Source organism: Rhinatrema bivittatum, chromosome 6, assembly GCF_901001135.1.
Source record: "Rhinatrema bivittatum chromosome 6, aRhiBiv1.1, whole genome shotgun sequence".
Lineage (NCBI taxonomy): Eukaryota > Metazoa > Chordata > Amphibia > Gymnophiona > Rhinatrematidae > Rhinatrema > Rhinatrema bivittatum.
In genome coordinates, this window is record NC_042620.1 from 344,290,921 (window position 1) to 344,315,506 (window position 24,586).

Below are 24,586 nucleotides of genomic sequence, written 5' to 3' on the forward strand. Positions count from 1 at the left end.
GCACCTATCTGGATGCTAATACGTAGACCCTAATTGAGTAGCTTAGCCAGTTGCTTTTTTCTCATATTTGGTAACGGAGCCCTCTTTGATTAAAGAATTGATGAGATGATATACAGTGAATTGCACTGCTTGCTATCTGACACATCTGTAATAAGGAGCTAATGCCTTTTCCTTTTTCACTGATGGTGACGTGGATGCCAGAGGCTACAGTTCCTGTCTGTGCAAAGGACATCCATGATCCCTTGATGAAAGAGTTTGCTTTTCTTTCTGGTGAGTATGATAAACTTCCCCGTGTCCTTGTTGTGAAGTAATTAAATACTGTGGGTGAACTTGTGCACTGTTTGGCAAGCTGATATCGGGGATATTGTACTTCAGATAGCCATTAATGTGACTGGAATTGTTGTTAATAAAACATAATAGCAGTCTGAAAAAGCATCTTAGGTTTCTTCTTAAGAGCAATGTGAAGATATTATAATCACAAAGTCTCCGGCTTAGAATTAGCCTAACCATGATATAAAATACAGACAAATTGCTTGGATTTTTAGATTTATATGCCAGAATATTGTTGTGAGAGTTATAATTGGGATTAGATTGACTTTGCCCATTATTGTCAACGTGTGCTTTTAACCAGTCATTATTGAGTTACGGGTGAAATCTCTCACATTAATTTATGTCAGTTGGCTCTGCATCTTTCCCTATACTTTTCCCTAATCATACTTCCATAGCATTTTTCAACAAAAGTTGTATAATGCGTTACGTAGTGGCTAGGTCCATGGCATTGTACGATGATTCAGAACTCCTCAGTCATGAGTTCAGGAAGCACCTTCGGCAAGTCACCTTTTCTCCCAAATGTCTGGTATTTGTCGTGGTTTGAGTTTTGTAATTAATGGGTCGTTTTAAAAAAGAATGTCTTAGATAACTGAAGGTAAACTAGAGCGTATGTTCAGGTTCAGGGTTGCACAATTTAGTGCCTGAAATTTAAAACAAAATAAAACAAAAATCTAATACCATAGGGTGTGGGACGTATAAATAGGTGGTGCCCAGGGAGTCTGTAGGCAATTCATAAACTGGCTCTTTAAGGATTCCTCAAATAATTTTGAGCAAGGAAGTGAAGTTGCCCTATTAAACTTCTTGGATACCTGACATTAAAGGTCAACAAACAAGCTGTAAGTGATATCTTTTTATTGGATTAACTTAATACCTCTGTGACAAGCTTTCAAGACCTGACCTGATCAAGATAGGATAAACTCTCAAAAGCTAGTCACAGATGTTTTAAGTTAGTCAATTGTAAAATATGCATTTTATTGTAATATGCATTGCTCTCTCTAGAGTTTAACTTAATGAAATGGTTTCTAGATCCCCGTGAGGTCAATATTCAAAGCTGGCTATTTAAGTTCCCCTACGATAAAAAGCTAAAGAGGTTAGGACTGTTCAGCTTGGAGAAGAGACGGCTGAATGGGGGATATGATAGAGGTCTACAAAATCATGAAAGAACTTGAATGGGTAAATGTGAATTGGTTATTTACTCTTTTGGATAATACAAGGACTTTGGGGCACACCATGAAGTTAGCAAGTAGCACATTTAAAACAAATCGGAGAAAGTTCTTTTTCATTCAGTGCACAATTAAGCCCTGGAATTCATTGCCAGAGGATGTGGTAAGGCAGTTAGTGCAGCTGGGTTTAAAAAAGGTTTGGATAAGTTCCTGGATGGAGAAGTCCATAAACTGCTATTAATCAATAGGGCATAGCCCCTGCTTGTTGCCGGCATTAGTAGCATGGGATCTAAATTTAGACCTGCTCTATGGCACATCTAACTTAGCTGCATAACTTATGTGACTATGACTAAATATAAGTAGTTAGCCACATAACTTAAACAGCTAACTTGTTTTACCCCGATCCACCCACTACACGCCCACAAGTTATGCGGCTAACTTTTTAAGTGACTTATATGACTATGTGGTGGCCACTGAACATAGGCTCATATTCAGCAGGATGCTGCTTAGCTGCACAAGTTACACATCCATTTAAATAGCACTGAACATGCTTTGAATCTTGACCTCCTTGTGTCTAGGTATTTACACACACACACACACACACACGCTGAATATCTTGCACATGGTGTCTTATGTAGAACTTACGGCTAATCGCTGTTCTAGGTGGTCGAGGGAAAGACGACTGCTGCATCATAACCTTTCCAGAGAACTCAAGTTTCCATGAAGTTCCTGAGAAGACTTTAACACGAGTGCTAACTTACTTAACCTCGGTTGCGAGGTATGGTGTCATTACCCATTTCAGGATCTACTGGCAGACATACTGTATTTCTGGCTGATCCAGTGTTAGACATGAAAACTTCAGTATCATTTGATCAGTGCATGTGAATCACTCTTCCTTGTATGAGTAAGACCCCGGTGGTGCCCATTTATAAGTTCAGAATTTCTTGTAAATGTAACAGTTTTTGCTGTAGATTTTGTGCTCTATTAGATACAAAATATAATAAGCTGGTTTTCAGCTCAGCAGTGTTAGAATTCTGCTTTAAAATCAATTCTAATGTGACAGACTGGAAACTCATTGTTTGAAAATTCTGTATCTGCATTTGCACTTACAGTTGTGTCTGTCCCATGTGACATGGAGCCATCTGGTGCCCTACTACATAAAGTTTAAATTGGGCCTTGCGTGATGAGCATAAAGAAAAATAACTTTTAAAGCAATAGGGCTGAGCATGATACCATAATCATGGTGGTATCTCAGTTCTCAGGCAGGAGTAACTTCTGAAGGGATCAGTCATTAGTAGCACAGAGGTCTATATTCAAAAGCATTTAGCTGCATATCTCAGAAGTTATCCAGCTCAATGAAGATTTGGCCACTATCCAGCTAAATCAGTCCCTTAGCTGAGTTTATCCAGCCAAGGGACTGATTTACTAAACTTTTTTTTCCATATACACGGAATGGGAAAAAGGCCTTAGTAAATAAATAAATGTTCACTTTTGGTATTTTGTGACTGAACTGGGACATCCTCCAAAGTTATTCACCTTTGCAATGGCTTCTTTCTCTCCAAGTCAGCAAACCTGTGATGTCAAATTTATCCTACTCCTGGACAGAAGACTGGATACGTGGACGTCTGTGAAGATGACTCTGCAGAGATTGGCGGTAATCTGTAATTTATTTTATTTTAAACATACTGAACTCAATATTCAAAACCATTTAGCCTGATAACTTGTCAGTTATCTGGCTCAGTGCTCATTTTTTAATATCTCTGATAAATCAGCATACTCAGAAAGCAATTCTCTCAGTGTTCAATTCCCACTGGACATTCAAAATGTACATCAGTCAAGAGATTTTTAAGAAAACTTTAGTAATTATTAACTTTTAATATATATTGTTCAATTAAATATCCACTATCAAATGAATGCTATCACCACATCTGCATATTTTTGAAAATAAAAGGGAAAACCAGCAAAATCTCACTTTTCTCTCTTGGTGTTTATTTTGCTCTTTCTACAGCCATCACTGGTAAAAAAAAAAAAAATTACCACTCTCTTTTAATCTTCTTCTCCAAAATTTAAAAGCATAATCCCACCAACATATTCTTTTTTTTTTTCTTGTTTTACTTTTCTATCAGTGAACCACAATTCTTTTGTGATATTACAATAAAATTATCATCTCCAAAATACAGGTATTTAAATCCACTTATCTGTGATAGGATTATGGAGTATGCTTTTACATTTTGGAGAAGAAGATTAAAAGAGAGTGGTAAATGGAGAAATTACTTACCTGATAATTTCGTTTTCCTTACTGTAGACAGATGGTCTCAGGACCAATGGGTATAGAGTGCTCCTGATAGCAGTTGGAGACGGAGTCAGATTTCAATCTGACGTCAGCACTACATATACCCCTGCACGAAGCTCTGCTGTATGGATCCTGGTGTGAATCTGAGGAATGGTTCCCGGCAGGATAGAGCTTGAAGTTCGGAGATGTGATAGGCTGAACATATTGCCACTAGGAATGCAGTCTTCAAGGTCAGGAGCCATAAGGACAGACCACGTGTAGGTCTGAAGGAAGCTCCTACTAGGAAGTCGAGTACTAGATTGAGATTCCATAGGGGTACCGGCCACTTTAGTGGTGGTCGGGTTTGCTTGACCCCTCTCAGGAAGCGGGAGACGTCTGGATGGGAAGATAGGCTGATGCCGTCCACTTTGGCTCTGAATCAGGCCAGCGCGGCCAGTTGAACCTTGATGGAGTTGAGAGACAACCCTTTCTTCAGGCCATCCTGCAGGAATTCCAGGATCATGGGAATTTTGACTGTCCATGGAAGGATGTCGCGGTCTTCACACCAGCCTTAGAATATTCTCCATACTTGTATATAAGTTAAAGATGTGGAAAACTTGCGTGCTTGGAGCAAAGTGTCAATTACTGCCCTCGAGTATCCGCTCTTCTTCAGGCGAGTCCTCTCAATGGCCAGACTGTAAGAGAGAATTGAGTTGGGTCTTCGTGAAGGATTGGTCCTTGCTGGAGCAGGTCCCTGTGTGTGGGTAGATACAGTGGATTCCCTGCCAGAAGCCTTCGCATGTCTATGTACCACGGCCTTCTTGGCCAGTCCGGGGCCACTAGAAGTACTAGCCCCCTGTGGTGTTCTATCTTGCGGATGATCCCACCCAGTAGTGGCCATGGAGGAAAGCATACAGTAGGTCTTCCTGTGGCCAGGTGTGGACGAGGGTGTTGATCCCCTGGGATTGAGGGTCTCGTCTGTGACTGAAGAAGTTGGGAACTTGGGCATTGGACCGGGTTGCCAGAAGATCCATAGCTGGGGTTCACCAGTGGTCTATTATCAACTGGAAGGCTGTGTTTGACAGCCTCCATTACCCTGGGTCTAGACTTTCTCTGCTGAGGTAATCCGCAGTGACGTTGTCTTTTCCCGCGATGTGGGCGGCCGAGATCCCTTGCAGGTTTGCTTCTACCCACGTCTTTAGGGGGTCTATTTCCAGGGACACCTGTTGGCTTCTGGTTCCTCCCTGGCGGTTGATGTAGGCCACTGTTGTGGCATTGTCCGACATGACTCTGACAGCTTTTCCTCGGAGTTTGTGACTGAACCGTAGGCAGGCTAGCCTGACTGCCCAGGCTTCCAGTCGATTGATGTTCCATCCCGACTCTTCCTTGTCCCATTGCCCCTGGGCTGTCAGTTCCTGACAGTGGGCTCCCCACCCTTGTAAGCTCACATCCGTGGTGAGCAAGACCCAGGTCATTGGGGATAGTATTACTCCCTTGCTCAGATAGTCTTCTTGTAGCCACCATAGGAGCTGGATCTGTACCTCCGCCGGCAACTGGAGACAGACAGTGTAGTCCTGGGACATCAGGTTCCATCGTGACAGTAGAGAACATTGTAGTGGTCGCATGTGGGCCCTTGCCCATGGTACGACTTCTAGGGTTGATGAAATGAGTCCGAGGACTTGGAGGTAGTCCCATACCGTGGGGCAAATGCCGTTCAACAGTTTTCTTAACTGGTCCATCAATTTCCTTCTCCTTGTAAAGGGAAGGATGACCTTGACCTGTTGGGTGTTGAACCAGACTACCAGGTATTCTAGAAAATGGGAGGGCTGCAGAACAGCTCTTGTTTGTGTTGACGACTCACCCAAGGTTTTGCAGTAGGTTCTTGACTCTGGAGGTCGCCTGATGACTTTCTTCTGGAGATTTTGCTCTGATCAGCCAATCGTCCAGGTACGGGTGTACGAGGATTCCTTCTTTCCTCAGTGTCGCTGCCACTACCACCATGATTTTTGGTGAATGTCCAAGGGGCAGTGGCTAGTCCGAAAGGTAGTGCTCAGAACTGGTGATGGTGGTCCATGATCGCAAAGCATAGAAAGTACTGGTAGTCATGATGAACTGGGATGTGCAGATAGGCTTCTGAAAGATCTAGGGAGGTCAGAAATTCTCCCAGCTGTACTGCCCTTATGACTAAACGTAGGGTTTCCATGCAGAAGTGTGTTACCCTCAGGTAGCAGTTGACAGACTTGAGGTCCAGGATGGGCCGGAACGTTCCCTCGTTCTTGGGGACGATAAAATAGAAGGAATAGTGCCCAGTATTTTGTTGGTGCTTGGGCACCAGTGTTATAGCCTCCAGGGAGAGTAATTTTGTCAGTGTGGTTTCCACTGCCGTCCTCTTGGAGAGGGAGTGGCAAGGGGATTTCACAAATTTGTCTGGAGGGATGCTGTGGAAGTCCAGATAGTATCCCTCTCGAATGATGGTTAAGACCCACTTGTCCGACTTTATCTCGACCCATTTTTGGTAGAACAGGGCAAGCCTGCCCCCTATGGTTTCTTTCTGTGGATGGGTCTGTTGATTCTCATTGTGGGGGTGCGGCTGGGGCCTGGACCTGAGCCGGCTCCCCTCTTGTTGTGTTTGTTCCGAAAAGACTGGCCCCTGCCTGCAGGGCGAGGTGCTTGATATGTATTCTTGTATGTTCTAAAGTGCTGTGCTCCTCTGCCCTTGGAAGTTCGGGGATAGGACCGATGACTTATTTTGTTCTTGTCCTCCGGTAGCCGAGGATTTGCCCCATTTGTCGGCTAATTTCTCCAGTTTGCTTCCGAACAGGAGGGCTCCTTTAAAGGGCATTCTCGTGAGTTTCATCTTGGAGGTCGCGTCGGCTGACCAGCTTCAGAGCCAGAGTTGCCTTCTGGCTGCCACAATGGATGAGACGCCCCTGGCTGAGGTGCGAACCAGGTCGGACATCACATCCGTGAGGAAGGATATTGCTGGTTCTAATGTTTCGACGGGCGGGGTAGCATTCCTGGCAAGAGATAAGCAGGCACGTGTCACCACGGCACAGCAGGCAGCGATCTGTAGTGACATAGCTGCTGCATCAGATGACTAAGGATGGATTCCTGACGTCTGCCTTGGGCATCCTTGAGTGCTGCTCCTCCTTCGACTGGAATGGTAGTGCACTTTGTGACAGCGCAAACCATGGCGTCCACTTTGGGAAACACCAGGATTTCTTTGGCTGAGGGATCCAGTGCGTATAGGGCTTCTAGGGCCCGTCCTCCTTTGAAACTGGCCTCCAGAGCATTCCATTCCAGGTCAATCAGTTGTTGTACGGCTTGTAGCCACGGGAAATGGCGTGAGGCCTGACGGAGCCCGACCAGAAGAGGGTTTGCCTTTGGTTCCGCTGTGGCGCTTGTGCCTGGGATGGCCAGTTCCTTCAGGCTCAGAGACATGAGGTCTGGTAACATCTCTAGAGAAGAAACACATCATGGTACGGTACGGTTCTGTCCCTGGAGGGATTTCTTTCTCCAGGAAGTCTGGTTCTTCCAGGGTGTCCATGTCCCCTAAGAGGAGGCTTTTGTCCGGAGGGGGCACATCTCAGGGAGGCCGAGAGGGGCTTGGAAGGTTTTAGTCTTCTGGTGGAGGCTGTGGCTGTGTCACCGGTGGCACTGATTGTGCCTGGACAAAGATTTGCAGCCCTTTGAAGAATTCTACCCAGGAAAAGGTTCCTGGGTCCATATTGAAGCCAGCGGCATTCCCCGAGGGGCCCAACTGAGAAGGGGCTGAGCTGGGGATAGAGAGGTCTGGGGTACTATCGTTGATGGAGCCAGATTCCTCTACTGGCTGGGGGGTTGGGGGGGGGGGGGAGAGCCTTGTCCTCGTTCCCCCAGGGCCGCCTTGCACTGTAGGCACAGGGCAGAATCCTCCTCGTGTTGTGCAGCTCTTAGGTGGCAGGCTGGGCAGAGGACTTTTGCTTTGGCCTTCTTGGTCGGTGGTGCCATGGCTTGGATGCATAGGGTCGTTCAAGACTGGACTGTGCATTTATATGCGCACACCGGGCGACTTAGAAATGAGTTCCTGGGGCATTTGTGCGTGCAAACTGCAAAGATATGCGTGCAGGCTGCTATGTGCGCTTACGGGGATGCATGCGCTGCTGTGCGCACAGGCTTAACTTGTGCACCCGGCGCCATTAGGCGTGCCGCTATGCGCCCGGCACCCTAGTGCATGCCACTGTGCACCCGGCACAGATGCGCGCGCCGCTGTGCGCACAAGTAGGTTATGCGCCCGGCTTGCCGCTGTGTGCACGGCTCAGTTAAGCAGACAGTACGGCGATCGAGGGGGGGGGATATGGTGCTGACGACTAAGCGGGCAAGATGGTGACCCCCCCCCAGAGGGTCTCCACGTGGTGGGACCCTCGTACCGGATCGGGATCTAGCCCATACAGGGCTGATCAACCCGATAGGACAGACGCCGGCTGGTGATCTGTGCGGCTATCCGAGCCTCGGAGACTTTAAGAACGTTTTCTACCTTACCTTGTGTCGGCGTTTTCCTGGTCTCGGACTGGGCGGTCTCCGGCTGCGGGGGGAGAGGGAAAAGTACCTTCACCACCGCACTCGGTCTTGCACCCGCTGCCTCGCAGCCACTCCCGTTCCTGGGGGCTAGGTCCACGCCGGGAGCCAGCTACCGGACCGAGGCTTACCTCTGAGGGATCTCGGAAATCACCTCAGGAATTCTCGACTGGGGGAGGGACCCTTGGGTATCACCGCAGGAGAGCGGGGCTCCTCTGTAGAGGTAAGATTATTTCTTCTTTGTTTTGGAATTTTCTTCTTTGGTTTGGATTTTCTAACGCTGTGCATGTGTGTGTATAGTCCCAAACTGCTAAGGAGACGGAGAAATACTGAAGAGCAGAGCTTCCTGCACAGGGTATATGTAGTGCTGACGTCAGATTGAAATCTGACTCAGTCTCCAACTGCTATCAGGAGCACACTATACCCATTGGTCCTGAGTCCATCTGCTACACGCTAGGAAATGTTTTTTTTTTCACAATAACTAACTGCAAAAACTGTCTTCAATTGTCTTGTACAGAATCCCTGTGAAAAAGTAAACCTTTATTAAATACAATATAAATATCCAAATTTTTGAATTTATTGATTTTTCAATTTTCAATTTTTTAATTTTTAAACAAGAGACAAAGACCTCAGATCTGGTAAAAAGAGGCTAAGTGACCTCTAATTTCCCGGCCAGTAAAATCAATCACTGGTCTATAAAGTCTCTTTTTTTCTTTTTCTTTAAAAACTGATTATTTTTATGTTTTCTGTAGCAAAAAGGACAATGACAACTTTCATTATTTAGACATTACGTCTGTTATATTAAAAATCAATTGAGAGCGATATTTAATCCGCGACAGCGACTTATCACCCTGTTGAAGTTGGATAAGAAAAAACAATCATAGTAAAAACTCAATGAAGTTTGGCATTTAATTTGTGACAGCAGTTCAATTATTTTGCTGAGGCTAGATATAGAAGAAAACATAAAAATAATCAGTTTTTAAAGAAAAAGAAAAAAAGAGACTTTATAGACCAGTGATTGATTTTACTGGCCAGGAAATTAGAGGTCACTTAGCCTCTTTTTGCCAGATCTGAGGTCTTTGTCTCTTGTTTAAAAATTAAAAAATCAAAAATTGAAAAATCAATAAATTCAAAAATTTGGATATTTATATTGTATTTAATAAAGGTTTACTTTTTCACAGGGATTCTGTACAAGACAATTGAAGACAGTTTTTGCAGTTAGTTATTGTGTAGAATTTGAATTGGATACTAGCTGTTCCCTTGTTTCATTTACTTCTAATGTTTGTTTTTTTTGTTTTTTTTACCAGTGATGGCTGTAGAAAGAGCAAAGTAAGCACCAAGTGAGATTTTGCTGACTTATGCTGTCTGAGATTTACCCTTTTATTTTCAAAAATATGCAGGTGTGGTGATAGCATTCATTTAATTGGACAATATACATTAAACATTACTCACATTTTCTTAAAAATCTCTTGACCAATGTACAATTTGGATGTCCTTTTGAATAACTCTGCCATTTATCCGACTAAATCTTAGCTGGGTAAGTTATGATCTGTCTAACATTCAGCCGAATGGGGCATTTCAGGAACATTCTGGGTCACAGATCCAATTTTAAAGTTGGCTAATTTTAACTTTACTAGCAACATTGAAAGAATATTGCTGATTAAGCAGTGTTTACAGTAAAAAAAAACAAAACAAAAAAAACTCCTCCCTACTGGGCCTCATGGCCCAATCCACCCCATCTCCTCTCACTGAAAAGCTTATCTGTCCTGCCAGCCAATCCGGGAGCACTCCTCAAAATAAATAATTAAAGTTGTGTGCCCTTAGGCCAGATAAACCTTCTCCCGCACTCCTCCCTTCCTCCCAAAAGTAAAACAAAATCAGTTAATGGAAAGGCCTCATCGTGCCCCCCTCCTCCTTATTCCCCTCCCTTACTGTATATACCCTAAGCCTCCTGCTCCACCCTCACCTCCCATCACGCTGGAGCTCAGAGCTTGTGTCTGGCGCTGCTCTGACAGCCATGCTGGGCGCCCAGTGGGAACCAGGATGCAGCTTCTGAAACCGTGGTGGTGATTTGAGGTTTGGGGAGGTGCAGGTGAGGTCGGAGGGGGCAGGGGGCCATGTTATTGCAGCCCTCAGATTAAAAGCTTTTCCCTGAGGTGTGTGGATTGAGCAACCAGGCCCTCTCAGAAGATTACTCTCTCCCCTCCGCCTCCTTATATCCCTTATAACGGTCCCCATGAATCCAACTATATGTACTATATGCCAACTTTCTTATTGTAACATATCATGTAATATAATGTGTTAATAGTTGCTTCTTAATCTTAATTTTATGCCGTTATCTTATTGTTGCTTATTTTACGCTCCTAATTGTCAATTCCCTTTCCTTCCCACCTTCCCGTCCGCCTTGTTTTTTACACTAGTTCCGTGTTTTATTGTAAAGCCTCTTTGCTGCATTTTGTTTATTGTGAACTGATGAGATGTTCCCAACGTACATCAGTATATAAAAACTATTAAATAAAATAAATACATTTGAGTTTTTTAAGCTGATATTCTTTCAGATTTATCCAGATAACTTTTCAACCTAACTGGCGATACTCAAACCTAGCCAGTAAGGTTTCAAAGTTATCCGGGTAGGTTTATCTGGATAATTTCATTTGGGGATATTCAGTGGAATGTTTATCCTGCAGAATATTCCGGTTATCTTATCTGGCTAGGTTTAGCCAGAGAAGTTATCTCTTTTACGGTTTTTTTAAATATTGGCCTCACTGTTTCTAATGGTCATACAATTTAGCTTTGGTTTGCTATTTCAGAAAGAAACTTGGACATTGTTTCTGTAGAAGCAATGCAGTTCCTATACATTCATTTTGCCCTAAATCCTGGATTCCCCTCGCCTGCTGCCTCGAGGAATTCCACTGTTTCTTAATCACAATAGACACAAAAAAAGGGAAGAAGCCAGGTCAAGTCTGAAACTTGTCGCGACTTCTCTCCAAGCAATATTCACTGGCACATCTTGTGCTAATTCAGCCCCTTTTGGGGGGAAATGTTATAACAGTCCTTCTAAATTAGGTGGCAAATATGCATGTAAGTCACTGCAATTTTCAAAGGGGTTATGCGCTGAAGTCCACCTTGAAAATGATCCCATGCATAATTACACTTGCCATTATGCGCATGGAAAATTTTGGGGAATGCTAGGATCCCATTCTGCCCCCCCCGGAGCACAGCAAAAACAGAAGCTGGCTTTTAAGCTTCACTTTTGGAACAAAATAATTCTCATCCCCTAGAGTTCTCACCACGTGCCAAGGGTCTGCAGGGTCAAAGGTCAGCAGCTTAAAGGCATGCACTGCCTTACAAAAAGCAAAGACCGGGGATAGTTAGGAGCACTATAGCCACAGGACACCAGTGCTGCATATCTATTCACAATGAAAAGCCACACTGCCAGAGCAGGAGGAAGAACTCTCCGGGGCTGTTCCTTGTTACTACCTTGACGGGGGAATTCCGGTAAATGATTATGATCTACGAAAAACTATTGTGTGCGGTTCTAACCTTATCTCCTCATGCATATTGCATGTGAGGTGTGGATATATCAGGAGGACACCTTAGTGCTCGTGATTGATATCCCTGAGGTCCATATTCAGTCTCTGGCCGGGGTCACTCAGCTGCACTATTGAATCTAGACGGCTATCTTAAACCGGATAGTTAGCCAGATATGTTATCCCATTTAGTCTGGTTAGCAAATAATGTATCCAGCTAACCTAATTCCTCCCAGAAATTTCCCTGGAATGCCCCTACGTTATCCTGCTAAATTTTAGCTGGAGGATGAGATATCCTGCCAAACCTTAGCTGGCTATGTGCCCAAAATATTCAGATGTTGGCATTTAGCTGGATAACCTGTGAGTTATCCGGTTAAATGCCTGTGAATATGGACCTCCTTGTGCTTACTGTACCTTGCCCAGCAGCAGGTTAGCAATTCTTTCTTTCTTTGTTACATTTCTAATATGATTTCTCAGAAGCCCAAGACCAGGCACATCAAACAGCAAAGAATTCCTCTTTGCATTCCATTTCATTTTCTTGAATAGCTTTTTAACAACACAGATTATGAATATAAGGATTGCAATTTACAATTTCACCTGCAATCGAAGCTAATCTGCCAAAGGCAAAAACCCAAGTGAACAACATATGTCTGAGTGCTAGAACAGAACATCTTGGCCCCTGCTTGATGTGGTGAAGAGGTTTGAGATTTTAGAGGAAAAAAAACAAAACAGAAAAGCAGGAAGTATATTGAGAAGGAACACTAAAAACTTCCCAGATCACCAGAGGACCTGGCCTATGTTGCTAAAATAGTTTTTAAAGGCAGACTTGTGACTTTAAAATATAATAACTTTGTGGAATCTGTAATTGGAGACTTCAGCACTGCAGAAATGTCTGTATTGGTGAAAGCTTTTAGGTTTGCAAGCATTCTGCTCCACTTCCTCCTCCTTTCCAGGTATTTAGAGGTGTTCTTACATAATAGGCAAAGTAACGCATCAAATCTTGGGCTGTTTGAAAAAAAAAAAAAAGAAAGGTTCTTCGAACGTGAAATGAAAAGATGATTGCCTCCAGCTTTTTTTTCCGATCATAGCCTAAATTTGAGTGGAAAAGGACTATCCTGGATCGCTTCGGTTTCCGCGCGCTTAGAAATGTTAGCCTACTGCCACCTTAAATATTGCAGTCAGTGGGTTCACTACGCGAGAACTTATATCCGGCAGAGGAGAGGGACCGCATTTACGCTCCGGCACTCGTGTGCGTGCCCGAGCTGGCTCGCAGCGGATCCGCCTACCTCCAGGGTTTAGTCACAGCGGGAACGTGTCCGCCGCAATTTAAAAGCAACCCCCAGGGAATAAGACGCGCAAGGCTCGTCCGCCGTAGTAATGGAAGCGGCGGCAGCCGCCGCACGGCCGGAGCCGGGCTTTCTGTTGCAGCTTTTGAACACGTAACGGAGGAGAGGGGGGATCCTGTTTCGTCCGTGCTGCATTGCCGACTGGAAGAGGAGGAGGAGGAGGAGGAGAGAAAGCGCGTTATTGCGTGTAAAACGAGATGGCAGAAGCAAATCCCAAAAGAGGCAGGCTGAGGTTGCCGAGGAATGCGGTAAGAGCTCTCTCTGCCTGCAGCCTGCTAGAGCGCAGCCCGGGATGCTGCAGCCTGCTGCAAGCTCCTGCTGTACCCCACAGACTGCTGAATAGCGCTACAGCGAAACAACCGATCCCTTGTAATGTGCTTGCATCTATTGCAGCCAAAAGATGAGCAATGTAGTAATTGTCACAGAATGCACTGCTGATCTGGTGAGAGGCAGAATGAGGCGAAACAGTATCCAATAGTGGTTATTATGGGATTCAAGGTTATTTCTTAGCAGTTTGCCCTAGTGATATTTTCATGGATTTTCAGAGGGCTGTGAAACCTTTAATTGGATCAACATAAGAATTTTTATTCAAAAGATATTGTAATGTAATTGAGGAAGATGGCATACACTTGGTCTTGAATGTGTGTGCACTGCATCACTGTATGGATGATGATATTTTAGTTGCCTGCTATTTAGGTTAACTCGTAACAGCTTTCTGTGATGTGCTGCATTTTCAGTCTGTCAGCCTTAGTACTTTTCTAATTGCTTTTTCTTCCAGACGTTCCTAGTTGTGTTTAAGTCTGGTGACAGTAATACTCTGCCTTGTCTGTGTTCCTAGGAAATCAGAATCACACAAGATGTTAACAGGACCTGGGACATGCTCTTGACTTGTCCTGCTCTGTCTCCTCTCTTGCACTATTGGAACGTCATGCCATGCTGTTAAGGGTCATAATCTGCACGACAAAGAAGTTAGTTTTCAAAAGGAGCTATATTTTATCTGCTATCTGAGGCCAGCTCTTGTGTAAAGAGATTCTCATAAATCTAAAGAGGCAGGCTGTTCTGAATTACAGTGTCGAAATAGTAACACCCAGCAGAATGAAAGTGTGTTGGAAGCTCTTTTACCTGTGACTAACCTGGCTATCGGATCGATACTGTAAAACCGCGGGAGAGCGGACGAACGCCCGCTCTCCCGGCGCACGCACCGGCCCTTCGCCGGTGCGAGCGATCCAGTATTCAAATGAGGTGACGCGGTGCAAACGAGGGAAAGGAGGCGCTAGGGACACTAGTGCGTCCCTAGCGCCTCCTTTTTGTCAGGAGCGGTGGCTGTCAGCGGGTTTGACAGCCGACGCTCAATTTTGCCGGCGTCGGTTCTCGAGCCCGCTGACAGCCACGGGCTCGGAAACCGGACACCGGCAAAATTGAGTGTCCGGTTTTCGGCCCGACAGCCGCGGGCCGAATTCAAATTTTATTTTATTTTTTTTTACTTTTTTTTACTTTTGGGGACCTCCGACTTAATATCGCTATGATATTAAGTCGGAGGGTGCACAGAAAAGCAGTTTTTACTGCTTTTCTGTGCACTTTCCTGGCGCCGGAAGAAATTAGCGCCGACCTTTGGGTCAGCGCTAATTTCTTAGAGTAAAATGTGCGGCTTGGCTGCACATTTTACTTACTGGATCCCGCGCGCATACCTAATAGCGCCCTCAACATGCATTTGCATGTTGAGGGCGCTATTAGGTGCTGCGGGTGGGCCGCGTGTTTTCCTCCCCTTACTGAATAAGGGGTAAGGGAAAACACGCGTCCAGAGCAGGCTGACAGTGCGCTCCGACGGAGCACACTTTACTGTATCGACCTGTTTGTTGTTAAAATGTAATCATTTCTTTCCAAGTCCTTTACTATTTGGAACACCTCTTATAATCAGCATATTTTGTTTTGCTTTGTTCTTTCACTTTTGTGTTCCAATCTCCCTTCCCCTAGAAGTAACATTTCATGTAACTTCATACAGGGACCCTAAAAATGGTTAGGAGTTTACAGGACCTGGACTTCTTCAAAAAATCAGTTGCTATCAATTTTCAACAGCCCTTCTTTCTCTCTCTGTCTGTTTGGGGCAGCTCCAAGGCACAAACTGACATAAACCTTTTGCTCCTGTGTCCTGGCTCATGTTATAGATACAGCAGTGGCCACTGGTGACATCCTTTCCAAGAGGCGATGCTAGAAACAGGACAAGGTCTTGATCCGTCAAAATTATTTGGCCATGTACCTAGTGAATTTATTCATGCAGTGGGTGGCTTTGGTTTGGTTCAAGTTAAATATTCATGATGTGGGGGGGGGAACTTATTGCAGCAGTACAAAGTTACTTCTGCCACATAGAGGGCAATTTTCAAAGCCATTTACCTGGATGAATTGTCTGAAAATTGCTCTCTCTCTCTCTCTCTCTCGATCTGGTTTAAAGTAGGTGCAGGGTTCCATAGCATGCGCACTTCTAGCCAGCTTGAGCAGGGGCAATCCCAGGGGGCTGGTGGGATCAGAAAAAAAATGCACTTAAATGTATTTTCCAAATCATATGCATATTGATGTAGATATTCAAAGCCATTTATACGAACAACTTAAAATTATCCGTCTAAATGGCAAGTTTTGGTATAGTCAGCCTCTTATCTGTAGATTTTAGCCAGATTAAAAAAAAAAGTGTTTCTGTGGCATAACCGGGAGGAGCTACTTATCCGAAGTGGCGATATCCAGCTAAGGTATCTGGCTAGCTGTGAGCAGATAAACTTAGCTGTATAAATTATCAGCTGCGGAACATCCCAGCTAATAGGCCAATTCAGTAAAGTGCACGGGAGAGCCGGCGCTCCGAGGCGAGCGCCCGCTCTCCCGACGTGCGCCCAGGCCCCTCTGCTGGGTGCGCAATTCTGTATTTAAATTAGGGCCCACACTAATAAGGAGGCGCTAGGGACACTAGCGCGTCCCTAGCGCCTCCTTATTGGCGGAAGCGGTGGCTGTCAGTGGGTTTGACAGCCGACCCTTAATTTTACCGGCGTCGGTTGTCGAACCCGCTGACAGCCACGGGTTCAGAACACGGACGCCAGCAAAATTGAGCATCCATCTTCCGACCCGCGGGCTGCGGGCAGATTTTTTTTTTTGGAGGTTTTTAAATTTTTTTTGGGGGGGGTGCCTCAGACTTAATATCGCTAAGATAACTTATGTGCGGCTTGGCTGCACATTCTACTTTCTGTATCGAGCGTGACTAACTAATAGGCTCATCAACATACATTTGCATGTGATGCGCGCTATTAGTTTCGGGGGGGGGGGGGGGTGGTGGCCGCACGTTTTCCACGCGCTATTACCCCTTACTGTATAAGGGGTAATAATAGCGCGTCGAAAACGCGCGTCCAAACGGGGGCTAACGGTGCGCTCAGGCTGAGCGCACCGTTCTGTATCGGCCTGACTGTTAGCTGGATATCTCTGAATATGGACCTCATTATTTTCCATATAGATTTTATCCACAGAAAAAAAAACCATGCAGAAGTCCATAGGTATTTTGTACCTGTGGCAATCTGCAAAGGAAAAGTACACATACACTTTCCCTTTTAAAATTAGGTGTGAGGTTTGTACCTGCGAAGTTTGCACCTAGGCGGACAGTTTGGAAATTGCCCCAGTAGGGAGAGTCACTGTGCCTCAATACTTTCCACAGACCACCCACAAAGTAATAATCGAGTAAATCTATTTCTCACCTTCCAAGTCCCATGCAGGCGCTTATCATGCAAACAGTTTTTTTCTCCAGCTCAAAGCAGGAACTTAATTCCTCTGCAGCTGTCAAGGTTCATGCAGGTCTATTGGCGACAGCAGAAAATCTGCTCAGGGTAACAAAGGTATTATTGAAGATTTACATTGATTACTAAGTCCCTGACATCTGCAACATTCCCTACTATATAACATAGCAGCATAGTAATAGTGGCAGAAAAGCACCAAATGGCCCATCCAGTCTGCCCAGGAGGCTTATTAAGATAGTAACTGCTACTCTGTGCAGGCTACTCCCATGTTTTTCTTAAGACTGCCGCTCTGTGCAGTTATCCCCAAGCCTTTTGATAACCCATAAAAGTTTCTGCTAGCAACACTTTTACTGGATGATGAGCTTTCTTGAAAATTCAGACAGTGCTGCTTGCTGTGCTTTGCTTATGGACTTGGCCATAGAAGCAGTCCTGTGCTTTTTTTTCCTTATGTTTGCATATCAGTACCTCAGACCATAGAAGTTGGGGTCCTTGGTTGTTGTTTGAATCCAGTTCCTCTTGTCCCCCCTTTACCATCTAAGTGGGGAGCAATGTTGCGGTTGCATTAAAAGCATCAAGACTTATTATTTAAGGATTGTAATCTCCAGGCCTTCTGCTAAGGGTAGTAACTGCCAAACCAGCAGTTTACGTCCCTGCACGCTATTCTTTATTTCTGCCCTCTAACCTTTAGAGATCCACAATGTTTATCCCATGCCCCTTTGAATTCTTTTACTGTTTTGTCTTCACTACCTCTTCTGGAAGGGCGTTCCAATCATTCCCCACCTTCTCCATAAAGAAATATTTCCTGATGTTAGTTCTGAGTCCTCCCCCTGGAGTTTCATTTCGTGACCCCTAGATCTGTTTTCTTTCCAATGGAAAAGGTTAGAAGTTCGTGCATTGTGTGATGGAGTGCAGCGCTGCCGGGGGCAGGAATGGATAAGATACCATAAGGCAGCTAGTAATACTAGAGCCCGCCAGCAGGTGGAGCAGGTGAAGGCGGAAACTACAAATCCCAGGTTCCTAGAACCACCACCTGACCTGTAGGGAGAGCCTGGAGGACAGCAGGTGGCAGACTTGGACTAATGAGTCACACAGGTGAGCCTGGGGAGCTAGAGGAAGAGGGCGGGCCTAGGTAGCGGCAGTGGCCAGAAAAAGCCAGTGCCAGGAAGCAAGAGAGGAGAAGGAAATGGAGGTAGGTTCCGGGGGAGAGGAATCCTCCAGCTGTCTCAGGGGCACAGCCTAGCCTGGAAAGGGAAACAGAGAACCTGTACCCTAAGGGAAGTTAGGGCAGGTGTGTTTGCGGGTGGACTGGAGAGCCGGGGGGCTCAAACAGTACCTTATATCCAGCACATGTGTTAAGGGGGTTTGCTGGTGAACTGGAGAGCCGGGGGGGCTCAAACAGTGCCTTTGCTCCAGCACCTGTGTCAAGGGGTTAGACTGCTGGAGAGCGGGGGCAGGGTCATTTGTTCAGCTCCTGAGGGGACGGAGCCAATGTAACAGATTCAGCTACTCTGCTTTATAAAAATGCTTTGAGGAACATCTCTCTCTCTGTGTTATCTTTGGGGGTTGGGGGACTGCTTCAACCCCACTCCATTCAAAGAGAACCCAGAAGCCCCGCAAAACCAGGGCCTGTGGAGACCTGAACCAAGGGAGTCCTGTGCGACTGAGGGACTCCAGGGATATCCAGGACTCGCGAGGGGCCTGAGCTGGAGGCAGTGGAGCGGCACCCAGGGCAGCACGGGCGGTGAGCCTTCACAATTATTAAAACCTTTTCAGGTGTTAAAAAAAAAACCCAAACTATCGGGACCTTGCCTGTCCCCGGCGATCCCATGGTGCGGCAATAGCCGCTGTTGGCGGCTTTCTCAGAGAGGAGTGCGACGGGAAGCACGCCCCATTGTGGCTCCTCCTCCCCATCATGCTGATCAACCCTGCTGGAAGTTCCCGCGGTAGAACGGGAACATTAGAGATATAAATGTTGTCTCTGCTGCACTTCCTTGCCTCGGCAACAGGCTCATGTAGTGCTTGGTTTCACTATCTTGGAGTTTCTTTGTGCCTGCCTTGACCCCTGGCTGGACTTGGATTTAGTTATCTGTCACCTGCCTCAAACCCCCCCCCCCCCCCTGCTGGATAGTGGACTGAATTGTGTGCAGAGCCCCGACACTCCTCTTCGGTCATCGTCCGTTCTCCAGTTGAGGTAAGACTGTTACTTACGATTCTCTGGATCCACAGAATTGTAACAGTTTGCCAAGGCCATGGATCCAATAGACCTAACAGCCTTACAAGCTATTCCTGGCCTGGCCTCTCGGGTGCAGCAACAGCAGGGAGTCTTGGGCCAAGTAACGGAGGTTCATGAGACTTGCGGCCCGAATGGACGCCCTTGCCATAGCTACCCCACCACCGGCTCTGCCTAGCTCATCCACTAGTGCTGTTCTTTGACTGCCTCCTCCTCCTCCTCGTTTCATTGGAGATCCTTCACCAATTAGAAGATTTATTAATCAGTGTAAAATGCATTTTTCACTTGAAGCACCATTATTTCCATCTGACAAGACTATAGATACCTTCATCCTTTCTTTACTAGAGGGCCCAGCTATAGCCTGGGCATCCCCACTCTGGGAGCAAGACAATCCGGTACTAGATGACTTGGACCAATTTCTTAGAAACTTTCACTTAGTTTTTGATGAGCCAGGACCTTCGACTCCTGCAGCTTCTGACCTCTGTTGGGGAATATGCCATCCGGTTTTGGACATTGGCTGCTGAACTTCGGTGAGGAGAGGATAGCCTTATAGCTTTTTTTCGGCAAGGACTATCAGAATCCATTAAGAATGAGTTGGCTGGATAGGATCCACCAGAATCTCTAGAAGAATTAGTCCATTTGGCAATCCGTCTGGATCTTCGCTTTCGGGAAAGGTCTCGGGAAAGAGCCTCTCCTCACTGCCCAGTATGTTTAGCACCTTCTTTTTAATGACCAGTTCTCCTCACCAAACCTCAAGAATCATGACCTGTCTCTGAGGAACCCATGCAAATAGATCGGTCAGGATCTCTCCAGAAGAGCGACAGCGATGACGGCAACATAATCTATGTTTATATTGTGCGGGGTCTGGTCATTATACAGTATCTTGTCCCCTGAAGCCGGGAAACACACGGACCTAGGATTGGTGGGAGAGGATTCCCTAGGTCATTCAATCACAAATTTTAATTCCTGTAAGTCTTTCTATGGACAAGAACCCGATAGATCTGTAAGCCTTTCTAGACAAAGGGACGGCCGGAAACTTAATTGAAGAGAGCCTTGTTCAGCAGTACCACATTCCCACGGAGCTTTTCACCAGGAAGAATTAACCTTCTTGGGATACATAATTTCCTGAACTGGACTACAGATAGACCCAGGGAAACTTAAGGCAATTCTGGATTGGCCTCAACCAGTGGGTCTTAAGGCGATACAACGTATTTTAGGCTTTTTGAACTATTACCGCCAGTTCATTCCAGGATATTCGTCATTGGCAGCTCCACTTACTGCCTTGACTCGAAAAGGGGCTGATGTACATAATTGGACACCAGAAACTATTCAAGCCTTCCAACAAGAATCCCTGTTTACAACATCCGGACCTTACCAGCCCATTCATCTTTGAGGTGGATGCTTCAACGATGAAGGAGTTGGAGCAATTCTTTTACAACCAGGTGAGATCTGGAAATTAGTTACCTGTGCTTACTTCTCAAAAAAAATTTCTCCCACTGAAAAAAACTATTCTATAGGTTACTGAGAAATTCTAGCCATCAAAGTAGCTCTAGAAGAATGGCAGCATTTACTGGAGGGAGCCAAGCATACTGTTAGACTACACTGACCACAAGAATTTGGCATATCTTTTTCACACTCAATGGCTAAATCCTCAACAAGCCTGATGGGCCCTATTCTTTAGCTGATTTGACTTTATTTTATGCTTTCATCCAGCAGAGAAAAATCATCGGGCAGACGCTTTGTCTAGAAGTTTCTATCATGAGGAAACTCCTGACTGACTTTGTCATATTTATAGACCCAGCTCGAATCTTGGTCGCTCTAACCTTTAGTTTCAGTAGGAAAAACAATCATACGTAAACATTTGAGGGAACAAGTTCTCCATTGGGCTCATGATTCTCACCTTGCAGGACATCAACAAACTAAGGGACTTCTTTCCCATCACTATTGGTGGCCACAGTGGGGAAAATTACACTAAATGATAAGTGGAGTTCCCTGTCCCATGTGTGCTGCCCACAAAAGTTTCCAGATTCAACCTTGGGTCTTACTTCAACTGCTACCAGTACCTAAGAGACCCTGGACCCATATAGCCATGGATTTCATCACAGATCTGCCCTCCTCTGAAGGGAATAATACAGTCTGGATAGTGGTTGATTGCTTTTCAAAAATGGCTTATTTCATTGCACTTTCTGGATTACCATCAGCACTGAAATTAGCACGATTGTTTGCATAACATATTTTTCAAGTTCACGGACTTCCTCAACACATCATATAGAGGAGTCCAGTTTACTGCATGCTATTGGAAGGGTCTTTGCAAAAGATTTGGAATTCAACTTGATTTTCCTTCAGCATACCATCCTCAAACTAATGGACTGGCAGAGCGAACTAATCAGTCACTTAAAACGTTTTTACGGTGTTATGTGAACCAGCAGCAGGGTGATTGGTTCTCATTACTTTTATGGGCTGAGGTATGTCATAATAACCATGTTGATCGGGCACAGGAACATCACCCTTTTATTTGGTTTTCAGATGGCATCCTTGAGTACCATTACCCGTTGCCACAACATTCTCGTGCCCAGCGATCGATCTTGTTACTCAGGAATTACTTAAATTACGGCAGAATACCCGTAGGCTTTTGTAGCAGGCTGCAGCTCGCGCTAAAAAACAGACAGATGAAAATGACGACTGGCCCCACAGTTCTATTCGCAACCTCAGATTACGATTGCCTTCATTAAAGTTTGCTCCTTGATTTGAGGGACTATTTCCAGTTCAAAGACAAATAGGAAATGTCACATATAAACTCCGATTACCCTGTACTCGAATTTATGATGTTTTCCATGTAACTCTCTTTAAACCTGCAATTCTGTCCTGGCCTACTAGGAAGCCAAAACAATCCTCACCTACAGTTTTGAAGCTGATACACAATATACCGTTAATCACAACATCCTAATCAACCGCATCTCAGAAATCGGTATCACAGGCACAGCCCTGCAGTGATTCACATCCTATCTAGGGAATAGATACTACACAGTCAGAATTGGAAACTCAGAATCTACCCCTATGCAACACACCCAGGGCGTCCCCAAGGATCCTCCCTCTCATCCACCCTCTTTAACATATACCTCCTCCCCCTCTGTCAACTCCTCTCAGATCTTGGCCTCCCGCACTATATCTATGCGGACAACGTCCAAATCCTCATTCCCATCCAAGAATCACTCTCCAAGTCCTTCAAGACCTGGAAAAACTGCCTCAGCGTGATAAATCGCCTCCTGACCAACCTCCACCTTGCATTGAACACCACAAAAACTGAACTTATCATTTCTGCACACAATAACACTGTCCCCCTCCCCGACGACAATACCCTCCCTCCCCTGACTTCATTTCAGCAAAATGTATGAAGCCTCGGCATCACCCTTGATCACCAACTGAACGTAAAAAAATTCATCAACACAACCTTAAAAGATTCCTACTTCAAACTTCATGTCCTCAAAAACCGGAAACCTCTCCTCCATCTCAGCGACTTCCGCACAGTCCTCCAGACCACTATCTTCTCAAGAATCGACTACTGTAATTCATTACTACTAGGCCTCCCAGACACCACCATCAAACCACTGCAAATGCTGCAAAACGCAGAAGCCAGAATACTAACACCTGCAAATCATATCATTTCACCCCTATCCTCAAAGATCTCCACTGGCTCCCGATATCCTCCCGTATCCGCTACAAAAAATTAACAATTATACATAAAACTATGCACAACTGCAATATACACTGGCTTGGTAATTCCCTCCACCTTCACATCTCTAACCACCCTACCAGAATAGCATATAAAGGTACTTTATTTACTCCCTCCTTGAAGACCTACCGCCTGTTCTCCACGAAAGAGCGAGCCCTCTCAATTGCTGGTCCCACCCTCTGGAACACAATGTCGCCAGACCTCTGCCTTGAGCCTTGCAGGCAAAAATTCAAAAAGAAACTAAAGACATGGCTTTTCAAACAGGCCTTCCCAGAATAAGCGTACCTTCTACCTTTCACACGGGCATTATCTCAATAGCTTACCTCCCCTCCCCCGCCCCCTAGCTTCGCCTCTTGCCCCTTGAACCTCTCCCACTATACTAGCTAGCCATATCGATAAGATGCGCTACTTACGTTTTTATCCCCTCCTCCTAACCTTTTCTTTTAAGGCGCTCGCTATTATTATAAAGTTATTCTTAAGTTATATTTGCAATGTTCCTCTCAGTCTGAGTTGCTCCTCCCCCCCCCCCCCCCCAAGTTTTCTGTACCCTGTTGCTATGTACTTCTGTTTTAGTTCCTTGTAAACTGATATGATATTCACACGAATACCGGTGTATAAAAGCTTTTAAATAAATAAATATGAAGTAGAAGAGATCTTGGATGTTAGGAAAGGAAGAAAAGGGACTACAATATTCAGTCTCCTGGAAAGGTTATGGCCCAGAGGAGAACTCTTGGGAGCCCATCAGTAACATTCAAGCTCCTCAACTTTTATCCCTGAATCCCATTAATGTCTTCCTCTCAAACCTAGGCTGAGGAGGCAGAAGGGAGGACCTTGCGGGGAAGGTACTGTTAAAAAAAAAAAAAAAAAAATCAGGACCTTGCTGTCCCCAGCGATTCCACAGCACGGCAATGGCTGCCGTTGGCAGCGGCTTCCTCAGAAAGGAGTGTGACAGGAAGCACGATCCATTGTGCTTCTCCTCCCCGTCATGCTGAGTGTCGCTGCGGGAAGTTCCCGTGGTAGAGCGGGAACATTAGAGATAAAAAGGCCATCTCTGCTGCACTTCCTTGCCTCAGCAACAGTCTCATGTAGTGCTTGGTTTTGCTGTCTTAAGAGTTCTTCGTGCCTGCCTCAACCCCTGTCTGGATTTGGAATTGGATTTGGTTTGTCTGCTGCCTGCCTCAATTGCTGGTTGGACTTTGGATTTAGTTATCTGTTGCCTGCCTCGAACTTCCAGGTGCAGCAACAGATAACTTGAAAGTCCCCAAGTTTTATTGCATTTACCATATTTGCATCACTGTCTTTCACAAAGAAACCTCTCTGAAGGCTCCTGCCTTTCCAGTCTAGCTGCCAACCTTCCAGTTTTCTTATGGCTGCTAGAATATGGGAGCTATGGATCAACTGGGTGGGCATCTAAGCCCACCTGCAGCCTGAGCTACCCCTACTAGAGCTGCTGCCAGCCCCTGCCTCAGCCATCAGTGTACCATCAGAGAGAGCTAAGTATTAGGGATGTGCAGAGAAAAAGTTTTCATTTTCATGAGCTTTCCCCACAAATTTTGTGTTTTTGGATTGTTTGATTTGTTTTTATTCGTGAGGAAAATGAATCAATTAAAAAAACAAACCCCAAAACGACTAAAAATGAAAACGAGGCCACCCTGGAG

The 24,586-nt window shown here is 45.3% G+C and overlaps 1 protein-coding gene across 4 annotated transcripts in view; it reads left to right on the forward strand.

Moving 5' to 3' along the window:
* Nucleotides 1-207: 207 nt before the first annotated feature.
* Nucleotides 208-24,586, forward strand: part of MCF2 (MCF.2 cell line derived transforming sequence) — a 169,690-nt gene continuing 145,311 nt past the window's right edge. For 2 of the 4 annotated variants that reach the window (XM_029607775.1, XM_029607773.1), the window contains exons 1-3: nt 209-270; nt 2,157-2,271; nt 3,057-3,147. In XM_029607775.1, the coding sequence (XP_029463635.1) occupies nt 246-270; nt 2,157-2,271; nt 3,057-3,147 (231 nt within the window). In that variant the 5' untranslated portion in view covers nt 209-245. Of the gene's footprint in view, nt 271-2,156; nt 2,272-3,056; nt 3,148-13,244; nt 13,447-24,586 lie in introns of those variants that run through there. The other 2 variants (XM_029607776.1, XM_029607774.1) reach the window with 2 other exon arrangements.